General features: G+C 36.6%; 1 protein-coding gene across 1 annotated transcript in view; it reads left to right on the top strand.

The window, feature by feature from the left end:
- C8H19orf81 (chromosome 8 C19orf81 homolog) overlaps positions 1–16124 on the top strand; it is a 227323-nt gene that overhangs the window by 155318 nt on the left and 55881 nt on the right. The window contains exon 3 of the mRNA XM_053691068.1: positions 11722–11861. Within this exon, the coding sequence (XP_053547043.1) occupies positions 11722–11861 (140 nt within the window). The remainder of the gene's footprint in view (positions 1–11721; positions 11862–16124) is intronic.

The raw sequence follows: 16124 nt of genomic DNA, 5'->3' as shown, positions 1-16124 counted from the left end.
TCTTCCTCAGGTACTCTGAACCATCCAGCCTCACAGTTGATCCGCCGCTCTCCGCCACTTGTTTGCAGCTGAGGACGCGGGGGCCGAAGGACTCTCCTGTCCTATCCCCCGCTGACACTCACGGAGTACTCGAATAGACACCACAGGTAACAGAGAGCCGGGCTGCATAAGGTGAGTTTCAAAAACAAGTCCAGCTTAATTTACTCCGATGTAGTGAGCGTGTGTTCAAAAACGCCTTACTCCCAGGCCTGACAGCCTCTTCTGCACAGCGGCCGCAATACAATTAGACCAGACAGGTGCGGTGCTATTATCCCTAAGGATTAGGTAGATTAGAAAGGTGGCGTGAGGATATCCTAGGCAGGTATACCCACTGTTTGCAGGTGTGAGGTGAGTCGATGTAGTATGGAGCGCTTCAGCGACTAAGCAGGTGTCTTGCCTTTTTGGACTTCCCACCGGTATCCGTGGAACTTCTACCGGCCCAAAGCGAGTGAAACCTGGGCAAGGTAGTCTGCAGTGGGGTAGAGATTTTTCACTTTCCCATAGACAGGGAACACGAAGTAAACGGCAGCTACCTGTGAGCTACCTGTTCGCTCCGCCCCCAAACGGAAGTCCAGCCTGTTGCGGCAATGTTGGATGTCAGCCAGCTTTTTTTTTTTTTTTTCTTTCTTCTTTTCTTCTCCTTCTCACTCTTTCTCTCTCTTCGTTCTCCGTCTCTTTTTTGGCCGGCCTCTTGGTATCTTGGTCTTTTTCAATCTTTATGGGTTGTATCTACGGGGGATTAGGGGTTATGTCAGAAACAGGAAATTTAATGGAATCCTTCTGCTCAAGAATACTAGAAGCAGGAACTTTGGGAATCTTTCCTTCTGGGTTTTTTCAGTGATGGGATGTGTAAATGTTCTTTCCTTCGGGGTCTTAATACAAGAGGGTCGACTAGTAAAATCTTTTCTTCGGGGTCATGTTAGATATTCTTAATTTAGTATCGTGGAATGTTGGGGGCATAAATTCCCCAATAAAAAGAAAAGCGATAATCAAACATTTGGCAAAAGTTAAAACAAATATAGCCTTTCTTCAACAGACCCATTTAAAAGATTCAGAATCCTTGAAACTCCAGACTAATTGGGTAGGGGAGTTCGTAGCGGCACCATTTAAATCTTGTAAAATCCATCCGAGACAGAGATCTAAAAATTCAATTTGTTCAGCCTGTAGATTATGTGTAAATGACAAGCCCATATTGTTAGAGTTGAGGTGACTAGTGAATAGTATAGCTTCATCTGTGGTTCCCTTCCATATAAAGATGAGGTCATCAATGTAACGGCCATAGAATACCAGGTTTGCCGCCCAGTTGGAATTGTAAATGTATCAGTCTTCAAAGACACCCATAAAAAGGTTGGCAAAACTGGGGGCAAACCTGGTACCCATGGTCGTCCCCTTGATTTGAAGATAGTAATCATCCAGAAATTGAAAATAGTTATGTGATAATATGTATTCTATACTAGTGATGATAAAATCTTGTTGTACTGAGGGAAGATAAATGTCATTATTGAGATATTCCCTTATTGCATCAACCCCTAGAATGTGATCTATATTAGAGTAAAGGGCCCTCACATCACAACTCAACCAAAAATACTGTTCTCCTCTCTTGACATTCTGAAGCTTGTTTAATAGATCTGTAGTGTCTCGAATGTAAGACGGTAATTTATTGACATATTTTTGTAGAAAAAGATCAATATACTCCGATAGACGGTCTGTTAAACTGTTAATCCCTGAGATAATGGGTCTACCTGGGGGTGAAGTCTGGTTTTTATGGATTTTTGGTAGGTGATAATAGAATGGAATGCTTGGGTGGTCTGGTAAAAGATATTGTTTTTCCTTCTTGTTTAGGACCCCCTTATTGAGGCCATCCAGTATTAGATTTTTAAGAATTTTACTATATGTTGTTGTGGGATCACTGTCTAATTTCTTATAATATTCGAGATCCAATATTATGCGTTTAGCTTCAGAAATATAATCGGGGTAGTCCTGTAGGACAATCCCCCCGCCCTTGTCCGCTTGTCGTATTACCAGGGTTTTATTGGCAATTAGTTGTAAGGCTTTTTGTTCATTTGGCCAAATTTGCTTATGTTGTTTATGATTTCTGGTTTTCATCTTACTTTGTTTCTGGCATAATTTGTTCAGATCTTCTAAAACTAGCTGTTGGAAGAGATCAATATAAGACCCCTCCTCTCTGGAGGGATTAAATGTTGAAGATGGTGCTAAATTGGTGTGTACAATCTGTTCAAACAAATTATTTGTAAGTTCAATTGGTTCTGTATAGATGATTTGTGTCAAATTTCTGGGGTCCATATTATCTGTAAGTATTGGTGTGCCGTCTAATTTATGTTTTCTTAGTTGTTTTGACGCAAAATATCTCTGTAAGGAGAGTTTTCTTGTGAAGGAATTTATATCTACAAATAAATTAAATATATTCGGCTGATTAGGGGGGCAAAAGGAAAGACCTCTGCCTAAAATTCTAATTTGGTCATCTGTAAGTGTATGAGATGATAAATACCTTCTTTTAGTCTCTGTAGCTTTGTTTTTTTGAGGGTGTGCCCTCTCCCTCTCCTCCCTCGTTTGGGAATGATCTTTTCTTGTTGTTCACTGTTGTTTTCGTTTTGTCCCACAATGGGGCCAGGGGTCTCTCCCCTAAAAAATTATTCCCAACAGAGGTGGAGGGTCTTTCTTGTCGGGAATGTTGCTGTTCAATCGGTCTGTGAGGAGAGTTATCATTAGTATCTGATAAAACATGAAATCTATTCTGTATTGGGGTCTCATAGAAATGGTGGGGGGTACTTGCATGTTCATTGTTATGTTCCCAATATTTTCTATCTTTTTGCCCATAATGCCCCCTCTCAGATTGTCTATGAAATTGGTTGTTTTCGTAATGTCTGGTTTGTGGAGTATAATTGGCCCCATTGTAATGATTGGAGTTGTGTGACCCTCTATTGTTCTCCTGGTAATTGGTTCTGGATTTCCAATTTGTTTGTGGTTGTTGTCTATTATAGTTTGAATTACTAGATGAACTCTCTTGTGTTCTCCAATTTGTGTTTCTATGGTTAAAACCCCCATTATATCCATAATCGTTGTGAGTCCTAGCTGTATTGGAATTTTGTTTATCAAAAAGATAGCTATTAGGATATGGATTCCCTTCACTGTTGGGAGACCAGTTTTCACCATTATTTGATTTATTCTTATAAGTCCTCCCTCATTGGCCTGTACAAGAACAGCTGACAGGACTTGCCTCTGGTATTCCAATAGGACGGCCACAAGATGTCAGAGAAAAGTTTAAAATCTTGAGATAATAAAAATTGCAAATCTTTATTGGAGCGTGTTTAAAAGGATCATAAGCAACAAATATCCAGCGTGTCCACCAGATCATCTGACACGTTTCGGCTTCATGCCATAGTCTTATCTATGATCCTTTTAGACAAGCTCCAATAAACATTTGCAATTTTTAATACTTCGGATTCTGAACTTTTCTCTGACCATTTATATTTATGCAATATTCATATTTACTAAAGTGTTATACTGTGTATTTACTGTAAATATTTTACATTCCAATGTTCTGCACATAGTGTTTAGGTATGAAGTGTTTAGGTATTAAGTGTTTTTACAGTGAAGACCACATATTAATTAATAATCATTTATTGTTAAATTACATTGTTAGGTTATTATAGTGTTCAATATATTGTCACCCATCTTCATCAAATCACTTATTTTTCTTTAGGAAGGATTTTATGTATTAGCCATTGACAGGTCACTTTTATTAACACGGTTTTGTTTAGTTTTGTTTTGTTTAAGGTGGTTGCCATGACTGCATTTTGCCGTTTTTTTGGTCTTAATTGGGGTGAGGGATCACTATCTTCTTTGCTCTATAAATTGTATGAGTTGTTATTACACTATGTCTGAGGAAGGGGATATTTTGTCTCCGAAACGTCACAGTATATATATATATAAAGGTATAGCTATATATTTTACCAAAATACCATCAGATATACTGTATGTAGAGATATGTATTTGTCAATAAATAGAACATATTCTTCTATGTGAAGAACATTGGAATGTGAAATATTCATATTTTCAAGTTGATTTAGCGCACTTGAGAACATGCAATCGAGTTAGCGGGCAAGTAGGGTGTTAGCTTTTTTTTCCACTTTCTTTTCTCCATTGACTTCTATTGAATAGGCTATAACGATCGCAATATTCTAATTGCGCTATAAGTAAGCTGTTAGCATGCGACGGGTTAGTGAGAGAGCGCAAACTTTTTACTTTCAACTTATTGTATGAGTACAACCTGTCGTGGTTAAAAAGTTTACTTCTAGTGCAATTAGTGATCTAACATAAGCGCTAAATAGTGCTCCACTTGTAATCTGGCCCTTATTGAATAGATCCATCTAAATACATCAGTGTATCACCTAGGTATATTCTGTTTACCTAAAATTAAATTTATAAAAGGGAAGAAAAACCATAAATATAAAAAAACTGTTTACTGATGCAATTTATGAACTTGAAATACCTATATTTCTGTAAGTTAAACATATTTCTTCAGTGAAATATCTTTCTTACATTTAAATCAATTTATTTGTCATGTTACTTTTTATGCAACACAATTATGTCTCTACAGTTTAAAATATCCCTCATATATTATCACAACAATTGCTGCTGGTTTGATCATCATGACAATGTATAATAAATTATTTGTTCGGCAAAACTTTTTGGAATCCCAATTGGAAGGGCAAAAAAAAAAAAAAAAAAAAATCTTAGACTGCAGGAAAACGTAGAATAATCTATCATCTATCTATCTATTTATCTATCTATCATCAGTCCATCTATTATCTATATATCTATCTTTCTATCTGTCTATCATCAGTCTATGTATCTATCTATCTATCTATCTATCTTTTTATCTATCTATCTATCTATTTATCTATCCAGTGCTGGTAGACAAGTCTTGGACATTTATCCTTTGTTAGTCCTTCTGGACTAGTAACTTTTCTTGCCTGGTAACAGTCCATATGTTGTGTGAACATATATATGAATATAACATAAACACATATATTGGTCTAGAAAATAATGGAAGCTCAACATATTAGCACCATTGCGCATTTACATCTCTCAGTTGCAATCAATAGAGCTTCTTCTATATTTGAGCTAATGTTATACGTCCAAACCCATGTTTTTATCACTGGAATGATAGTCTAGTGCACACTAACATCTGCTGTCAGTGTGCTAAATCCCTCTCATAATACATTTCAATAGGGGCATGTTGGAAATCATTCAAATGATAAGCCGATGGGGCTCTAAGCTAATGGTACCCAAATAGTGTAGTTCTTCATGAAGTTCTATGCCATACAATTAATAGTTGACTTAAAGGAACAGTAAAGTAATAATTAGAAATGCATGATTTAGACAAGAGCATACAATGTTAAACAACTTTCCAATTTACTTATATTATTTTATTTTCTTCCTTCTCTTGTTATCCTTTGCTGAAAGGTTTATCTAGGTAAGCTCAAGAGCAGCAAAGAACCTAGGTTCTAGCTGCTGATTGGTGGCTGCATATATTTACAGATTGTCATTGGCTAACTCATGTGTTCAGTTAGAAACCAGTAGTGCATTGCTGCTCCTTTAACAAATGATACCAAGAGAATGAAGCAAATTTGCTAATAGAAGTAAACTGGAAAGCTGTTTAAAATTGTATGTTCTACCTAAATCATAAAATATTTTTTTCTGGTTTCATGTCCCTTTAAGGTCTTAAAAAGTGCTACATTTTATAGTGATAATTTGGATTTCACTCAATCACAACACTTAATTCACTACTTGTAATACAAGCTCATCATTCACGCTTATAGCACACCCTACTCTATCCATAAAAAGAATAAGGTGCAATAAAAAAGTTTTGGTTAAAATATTTAACTTACACTTGTAATACAAAATTGTGCATTATTCAATTAATGAAGTTGCTCAAAAGACAACACACTCTGCACTATCAATTGCACTCCAAAAATAGTAAAAAATCATAATTTATGATAATTAATCCACAACCCAAAAAAATAAGTTTATTTTCATTTTTGAAAGAAAAACACTTAAATCAAAAGCAGAAGAATCAAACTGAAACAGCTGCCTGAAGAACCTTTCTACCAAAAACTGCTTCAGAAGAAGCAAATACATCAAAAAGGTAGAAGAATTTAGTAAATGTATGCAAAGAGGACCAAGTTGCAGCTTTGCAAATCTGATCAACAGAAGCTTCAATTAAAAATGTTTTGTTTAAAATATTTAACTAACACTTGTAATACAAAATTGTGCATTATTCAATTAATGAAGATGCTCAAAAGACAACACACTCTGCACTATCAATTGCACTCCAAAAATAGTAAAAAAACATAATTTATGTAAGAACTTACTTGATAAATTCATTTCTTTCATATTGGCAAGAGTCCATGAGCTAGTGACATATGGGATATACAATCCTACCAGGAGGGGCAAAGTTTCCCAAACCTCAAAATGCCTATAAATACACCCCCTCACCACACCCACAATTCAGTTTAACGAATAGCCAAGCAGTGGGGTGATAAGAAAGGAGTAGAAAGCATCAACAAAGGAAATTTGGAAATAATTGTCAATTGGAAATTGACTTAATGACAGGCATAATACGAATTAAGGTCTGTACAAAACAGTGTATATCAGGAAGTATAGCAATCTTTCTGTGAAATAAAACAGAAAGAGCAGAGATTTGTCCTTTCAAGGAACTTGCAGACAAACCCTTATCCAAACCATCCTGAAGAAACTGTAAAATTCTAGGAATTCTAAAAGAATGCCAGGAGAATTTATGAGAAGAACACCATGAAATGTAAGTCTTCCAAACTCTATAATAAATCTTTCTAGAGACAGATTTATGAGCTTGTAACATAGTATTAATCACTGAGTCAGAGAAACCTCTATGACTTAGAACTAAGCATTCAATTCCCATACCTTCAAATTTAAGGATTTGAGATCCTGATGGAAAAACGGACCTTGAGATAGTAGGTCCGGCCGTAACGGAAGTGGCCAAGGTGGGCAACTGGACATCCGAACCAGATCCGCATACCAAAACCTGTGTGGCCATGCTGGAGCCACCAGCAACACAAAAGACTGTTCCATGATGATATTGGAGATCACTCTTGGAAGGAGAACTAGAGGCGGGAAGATGTAAGCAGGATGATAACACCAAGGAAGTGTCAGCGCCTCCACTGCTTCCGCCTGCACATCCCTGGACCTGGACAGGTATCTGGGAAGTTTCTTGTTTAGATGAGAGGCCATGAGATCTATCTCTGGAAGACCCCACATCTGAACAATCTGAGAAAACATATCTGGATGGAGAGACCACTCCCCTGGATGTAAAGTCTGGCGGCTGAGATAATCCGCCTCCCAATTGTCTACACCTGGGATATGCACTGCAGAGATTAGACAGGAGCTGGATTCCGCCCAAGCAAGTATCTGAGATACTTCTTTCATAGCTTGGGGACTGTGAGTCCCACCCTGATGATTGACAGAAGCCACAGTTGTGATATTGTCTGTCTGAAAACAAATGAACGGTTCTCTCTTTAGCAGAGGCCAGAACTGAAGAGCCCTGAGAATTGCACGGAGTTCTAAAATATTTATTGGTAATCTCGCCTCTTGAGATTTCCAAACCCCTTGTGCTGTCAGAGATCCCCAAACAGCTCCCCAACCTGAAAGACTCGCATCTGTTGACATCACAGTCCAGGTTGGCCGAACAAAAGAAGCCCCTTGAACCAAACGATGGTGATCTATCCACCATGTCAGAGAGTGTCGTACATTGGGATTCAAGGATATTAATTGTGATATCTTTGTATAATCCCTGCACCATTGATTCAGCATACAAAGCTGTAGAGGTCTCATGTGAAAACGAGCAAAGGGGATTGCATCTGATGCTGCAGTCATGAGACCTAAAACTTCCATGCACATAGCCACTGAAGGCAATTACTGAGACTGAAGGTGCCGGCATGCTGCGACCAATTTTAAATGTCTCTTGTCTGTTAGAGACAGAGTCATGGACAATGAATCTATCTGGAAGCCTAAAAAGGTGACCCTTGTCTGAGGAATTTGGTAAATTGATCCTCCCACCATGTTTCCGAAGAAACAACACTAGTTGATTTGTGTGAGATTCTGCAGTACGTAAAGACTGAGCTAGTACCAATATATCGTCCAAATAAGGAAACACCGCAATACCCTGTTCTCTGATTACAGATAGTAGGGCACCCAGAACCTTTGAAAAGATTCTTGGAGCTGTTGCTAGGCCAAATGGAAGAGCAACAAATTGGTAATGCTTGTCTAGAAAAGAGAATCTCAGAAACTGATAGTGTTCTGGATGAATCGGAATATGAAGGTGTGCATCCTGCAAGTCTATTGTGGACATATAATGTCCTTGCTGAACAAAAGGCAGAATAGTCCTTATAGTCACCATCTTGAAAGTTGGTACTCTTACATAACGATTCAAAATTTTCAGATCCAGAACTGGTCTGAATACATTTTCTTTTTTTGGTACAATTAATAGGTTTGAATAAAACCCCAAACCAAACCTTGTTCCTGAGGAGGAACTGGCATGATTACCCCTGAAGACTCCAGGTCTGAAACACACTTCAGAAAAGCCTGAGCTTTTACTGGATTTATCGGGATACGTGAGAGAAAAAATCTTCTCACAGGAGGTCTTACTCTGAATCCTATGCGATACCCTTGAGAGACAATGCTCTGAATCCATTGATTTTGGACAGATTCTATCCAAAAATCCTTGAAAAACCTTAATCTGCCCCCTACCAGCTGAGCTGGAATGAGGGCCGCACCTTCATGCAGACTTAGGGGCTGACTTTGGTTTCCTAAATGGCTTGGATTTATTCCAATTTGAGGAAGGCTTCCAATTGGAAGCAGATTCCTTGGGGGGAGGATTAAGTTTTTGTTCCTTATTCTGACGAAAGGAACGAAAACGGTTAGAAGCCTTAGATTTACACTTAGGTTTTTTATCCTGAGGCACAAAAACTCCTTTTCCCCCAGTGATAGTTGAAATAATAGAATCCAACTGAGAACCAAATAAATTATTACCTTGGAAAGAAAGAGATAGTAATCTAGATTTAGATGTCATATCAGCATTCCGAGATTTAAGCCACAAACCTCTTCTAGCTAATACAGCTAAAGACATGGATCTAACATCAATTTTGATAATATCAAAAATGGCATCACAAATAAAATGATTAGCATGCTGCAGTAAGCGAATAATGCTAGATATGTCAGAATCCAATTCATGTTGCGCTAAATTCTCCAACCAGAAAGTTGATGCAGCCGCAACATCAGCCAAAGAAATAGCAGTTCTGAGAAGATGACCTGAATATAAATAGGCCTTCCTTAGATAGGATTCAAGCTTCCTATCGAAAGGATCCTTAATGGAAGTACTATCTTCCATAGGAATAGTGGTACGTTTAGCAAGAGTAGAAATAGCCCCATCAACTTTGGGGATTTTTTCCCAAAACTCTATAGCTTTTGCTGGTAAAGGATACAATTTTTTAAACCATGAAGAAGGAATAAAAGAAGTACCTTGCTTATTCCATTCCTTAGAAATCATATCAGAAATAGCCTCAGGAATAGGAAAAACACCTGGAGAAACCACAGGAGGTTTAAAAACAACATTTAAACGTTTATTAGACTGAACGTCAAGAGGACTGGTTACCTCAATATCCAAAGTAATTAACACTTCTTTTAATAAAGAACACATATACTCTATTTTAAATAAATAAGTAGATTTGTCAGTGTCAATGTCTGAGGAAGGATCTTCTGAATCAGATAGATCCTCATCAGAAGAGGATAAATTATTATGTTGCTGGTCATTTGGAATTTCATCAGCTAAATGAGAAGTTTTAAAAGACCTTTTTCATTTATTAGAAGGTGGAAATGCAGACAAAGCCTTCAGAATAAAATCAGAAACAAATTCTTTAAAATTTACAGGTATATCATGCACATTAGAAGTTGAAGGAACTGCAACTGGCAATGTACTATTACTGATGGAAACACTATCTGCATGTAAAAGTTTATCATGACAACTATTACAAATGACATTCGGTGGAATCATTTCTACAATTTTACAACAAATGCACTTAGCTTTGGTAGAACCGATGTCAGGCAGCAATGTTCCAGCAGAAACCTCTGAGACAGGGTCAGATTGGGACATCTTGCACAATGTAAGAGAAAAAACAACATATAAAGCAAAAATGTCTATTTCCTTATATGACAGTTTCAGGAATGGGAAAAAATGAAATAGCATAGGCCTCTGATAGAGAAAAAAAGCAAGAGGCAAACATACCAGGGGTATTGAAATAATTAAAAAGTTTGGCGCCTAGTATGACGCACAACGTAACGTAAACTTTTTTGGCGCCAAAAATAACCGGAAATGACACACTCGCGTCACTAATCACGCCGCTGTGTGAAAAATCTCAGCGTCACGTATGACGCCGGAAATGATGAAGTTGCGTCATAAACGTATTTTTTCACGCCAAAAATATTTTCGCGCCAAGAATGACGCAATAAAGTTTAGCATTTGACGCACCCGCGGGCCTAATACCCGCAATTGCAAGATGTAGTCAATTTGAAAAAAGAGTAAACCCCGGGTAAGAAATACATTTCTTAAAATGTTTATATTCCCAAATATGAAACTGACAGTCTGCAGAAGGAAATACATGAACCTGACTCATGGCAAATATAAGTACAATACATATAGTTAGAACTTTATATAAATGCATAAAGTGCCAAACCATAGCTGAGAGTGTCTAAAGTAATGAAAACATACTTACCAAAAGACACCCATCCACATATAGCAGATAGCCAAACCAGTACTAAAACAGTTATTAGTAGAGGTAATGGTAAATTGAGAGTATATCGTCGATCTGAAAAGGGATGTAGGAGATGAATCTCTAGGACCGATAACGAGAACCTATGAAATAGACCCCCGTTAGGGAAATTATTGCATTCAAATAAGTGATACTCCCTTCACGTCCCTCTGACATTCGCTGTACTCTGAGAGGAATAGGGCTTCAACAATGCTGAGAAGCGCATATCAACGTAGAAATCTTAGCACAAACTTACTTCACCACCTCCATAGGAGGCAAAGTTTGTAAAACTGAATTGTGGGTGTGGCAAGGGGTGTATTTATAGGCATTTTGAGGTTTGGGAAACTTTGCCCCTCCTGGTAGGATTGTATATCCAGTATGTCACTAGTTCATGGACTCTTGCCAATTACAAGAATGAAATAAAATTCTAATACTGATTTTAACACACTCATTTTGAATTCAGGCTGTCTATAGGAATGAACAACAGAATATAACGTTACTATTTTTTAATGGAATGGCTCATTTGAAATAGCAATATGTATAGAATTATTTGTTCTACCATTTAAATGTAATTTTGCAGACATTTACACAGCCCTACTGGGGACTTTGAACCATAAAACATTTGAATAATAAAAAATGCAGGACATTGTAATGACCATCTTGGTTAGCAAAAAATTACATTGTTACACAGAAAGATTATATTACAATATTATTACTTCAAAAATAACATTATATAGCTTTTATCAAGGCCATGACACATCTCAAAAGCCTACTAAAATACGTCTGATTTTTTTTCTTTCTTTTTTATTACTAATAGTCGGAAAAAGATTTCAGCCACTATGATATTTTGCAAAGCATAGAACAAATTTTGCCAAAAGCCTTTGAAAAGCAGCGAGTGAAAAGTATCCAGTTTGTGAACATGAACGTCATCTGCGCAACAGCAGGACAAAAAAACAGGTCATTAAAAAGCTTAACATAATGCAACAAACCAATGTTTACTATATTCAAAATTCAATTTAGTATGGGAAAATTATTCAAGTCTATTACTGAGCATATATTGCTTTGTGTCTGGTAATTAAAAGGTTGTGGCTAAAGACCAAATATTAAATTGATGCTTTTTGCTTTTGCTCCTTTGGACACATTATGAAACTAATGACTTTGAAAAGGTTGGCAGGAGAGAATTTTCTTCCATTTTTCTACACTGGATTTTATCTCACATTTACGGCTTCATTGAACAAGTACACAAGGGTCTGATAAATATTTTTTACACTGTAGGCATTCTGCATTTTTACTGTGCTTGTTAGAAAAGTGCAAGTTGCTTTTTTGCTTGCTGCAAATAAAAAAACAAACTATTATTAGTTTCTAAAACACAAATGTATATTTTTCTAAAGGTTAAACTTTTTCTAATTACCAAATTATGAGTTATGTTTTTATGGTAAATGTCAAAGAAACTGGTTTAACTGTTGAATTTGCTTTAAAATTATTATTCAATGTAAATAATTATTCAATACAAAAGAATGACCTTTTCTCTAATGTTTTCAAACATAATACTCTCTGCAAATGTATGCATTTTTTCTTTTTTACTTAGATTACGAGTGAAGCGCCATATTTGAGCTCTACTCAGTAATACGAGTGTACGTAAATGTGCCCCGGAAATCTTGCGCTCATGAGTGCATGCTTTTATAGGCTTCAATGGGAGCCTCGTTCTGATGCTGATAGACATGGCAAAACACCTAGCACAGCGCAGGGGGCAAATCGCCCAGCGTTAAGCTGCAATACATAAATATATATGTATATGAATAAATACAAATATATTTGTGTTTATATGTGTATATACACATATTAACACAATAAGTATGTATATATATATATTAAAATGAAAACACAGTCCCCTATTCACCTCCATGTAAAGGCACTTTCAGTTTTATAACACCCCCACATCCCGTCACTTTAAACCATTTAAACCAAGTTTTTTATGAAAAATATAAAGATGCTCATATGTTTATTTAATGATACTCTACTTTCCTCTTTATTTTGGGGTAATTTGGGCAACTTTTTTCATTAACCAGAGATTTGATTTAGAGCAAGCTCACAGTCACATTAACCAGCCACTTGTATTGAATGGTTATTTAACTTGCACCCGTAAATGGGCAAATTTGTCCTTAACAGGCACACGTGAAGATAGCATTCCACTTGTAATGTGGCCCTTATTTGGAAACATCTTTTATTAATGGAGTTTAAGTACTCACTCAAATAAACAAAAGGCCAAAAAATGTGATAAAATAAAATCTAGGTACTGGTTTAATCTTAGGTAATTCACTTTTAACAGCTAATATTTGGCTATTTTACGAGTTGTGCGTTAGGCTTAAAAAGCAGCGTTGGCCGGTCCCAACGCTGCTTTTTAACACCCGCTGGTATTACGAGTATTGAAATGACAGGCTCACCGCTCACTTTTTTTTGGACAGACTCGGAAATACCGCAAATCCACTTACGTCAATTGCGTATCCTATATTTTCAATGGGACTTGCATAGCGCCGGTATTACGAGTCTGACCAAAAGTCAGCGGTAGACCCTCTCCTGTCAAGCCTGGTACCGCATTTTAAAGTCAGTAGTTAAGAGTTTTAAACTACAACGCCATAGCATAAAACTCCTAAGAAAAGTGCTAAAAAGTACACTAACACCCATAAACTACCTATTAACCCCTAAACCGAGCCCCCCCCCACATCGCAAACACTAAAATAAATATTTTAACCCCTATTCTGCCGAACCGGACATTGCCGCCATTATAATAAATATATTAACCCCTAAACCGCCGCACTCCCGCATCGCAAACACTAGTTAAATATTATTAACCCCTAATCTGCCGTCCCTTACGTCGCCGACACCTACCTACATTTATTAACCCCTAATCTGCCGCCCACAACGTCGCTGCCACTATATTAAATGTATTAACCCCTAAACCTAAGTCTAACCCTAACACCCCCTAACTTAAATATAATTACAATAAATCTAAATAAAATTACTACAATTACCTAAATAATTCCTATTTAAAACTAAATACCTATAAAATAAACCCTAAACTAGCTACAATATAACTAATAGTTACATTGTAGCTAGCTTAGGGTTTACTTTTATTTTAAAGGCAACTTTGTATTTATTTTAACTAGGTAGAATAGTTATTAAATAGTTATTAACTATTTAATAACTACCTAGTTAAAATAAAGACAAATTTACCTGTAAAATAAAACCTAACCTAAGTTACACTAACACCTAACACTAGTACAAAAGTACAAAAAACAAACAAACACTAAATTACAGAAAATAATAAAATAATTACAAGATTTTTAAACTAATTACACCTACTTTAATCCCCCTAACAAATAAAAAAGACCCCCAAAATAAAAAAAAGCCCAACCCTACACTAAATTACAAATAGCCCTTAAAAGGGCCTTTTGCGGGCCATTGCCCCAAAGTAATCAGCTCTTTTACCTGTAAAACAAAAGTTCAAATACCCCCCCAACATTAAAACCCACCACCCACACAACCAACCCTACTCTAAAACCCACCCAATCCCCCCTTAAAAAAACCTAACACTAAACCCCTTGAAGATCACCCTACCATGAGACATCTTCACCAGACCGGGTAGAAGTGGTCCTCCAGACGGGCAGAAGTCTTCATCAAAGCCGGGCAGAAGAGGTCCTCCAGACGCGCAGAAGTCTTCATCCAGACGGCATTTTCTATCTTCATCCATCCGGCGTGGAGCAGGTCCATCTTCAAGACATCCGACGCGGAGCATTTTCTTCATCCGGAGTCTTCTTACTAAATGAGATTACCTTTAAGTGACGTCATACAAGATGGCGTCCCTTCAATTCCGATTATTTTATTATTTTCTGTAATTTAGTGTTTATTTTTTTTTCGTAATTTAGATAATTTTATTTAATTGTAATTAATTGTATTTAGTTTAGGGATTTTTTTTAATTATAGTGTAGTGTTAGGTGTAATTGTAACTTAGGTTAGGTTTTATTTTACAGGTAAATTTGTCTTTATTTTAATTAGGTAGTTATTAAATAGTTAATAACTATTTAATAATAACTATTGTACCTAGTTAAAATAAATACAAAGTTGCCTGTAAAATAAAAATAAACCCTTAGCTAGATACAATGTAACTATTAGTTATATTGTAGCTATCTTATGGTTTATTTTATAGGTAAGTATTTAGTTTTAAATAGGAATTATTTAGGTAATTGTAGTAATTTTATTTAGATTTATATAAATTATATTTAAGTTAGGGGGGTTAGGGTTAGACTTAGGTTTAGGGGTTAATAACTTTATAATAGTGGTGTCGACATTGTGGGCAGCAGATTAGGGGTTAATAAATGTAGATAGGTTGCGGCAACATTGGGGACGGCAGATTAGGGGTTAATAAATATAATGTAGGGTTCGGCAATGTTGGGGGCAGCACATTAGGGGTTCATAAGTATAATGTAGGTGGCGGCGGTGTCCGGAGCGGCAGATTAGGGGTTAATAATATAATGTAGGTGTTGGTGATGTCGAGGGCGGCAGATTAAGGGTTAATAAGTATAAGATTAGGGGTGTTTAGACTTGGGGTTCATGTTAGGGTGTTAGGTGTAGACATAAAAAGTATTTCCCCATAGGAATCAATGGGGCTGTGTTAGAAGCTTTACGCTGCTTTTTTGCAGGTGTTAGGTTTTTTTTTTTAGCCGGCTCTCCCCTATTGATTCCTATAGGGAAATCGTGCACAAGCACGTTTTACCAGCTCACCGCTAACGTAAGCAGTGCTGGTATTGAGGTGAGATGAGAAGCTAAATTTTGCTCTTCGCTCACTTTTTTGCTGTTAACGCCGAGTTTCTAAAAATCCTTTGTACCAGCACTGTCTGTAAGTGAGCAGTGAGCATAAACTGCTCGTTAGAACCGCACAGCTTCTAATGCAAAACTCGCAATTTAGGTGATAGATTTTTAAATGTTCCCAAATATAACTTAATGACACAATTTATAGAGGAGTCAACTATGAAAAAAAGCTATGTTCTATTTAGTGCTATCAAACAATACCGAAATAATATCAAACATAGAAGTCTAAGAACATTTGGGTATTGGGTAATAGTGATCATAACATAGTCAATTTTGAACTCACGTTCCATAAGCAGTGTTATAAGGGTTCAGCTAAGACTTTTAATTTCAAGAAAGCAAAATGAATGATTC

Source organism: Bombina bombina, chromosome 8 (assembly GCF_027579735.1).
Source record: "Bombina bombina isolate aBomBom1 chromosome 8, aBomBom1.pri, whole genome shotgun sequence".
Lineage (NCBI taxonomy): Eukaryota > Metazoa > Chordata > Amphibia > Anura > Bombinatoridae > Bombina > Bombina bombina.
The sequence above is the reverse complement of the archived record's forward strand: the minus strand, read 5'-3'. Positions and strand labels throughout refer to the sequence as shown.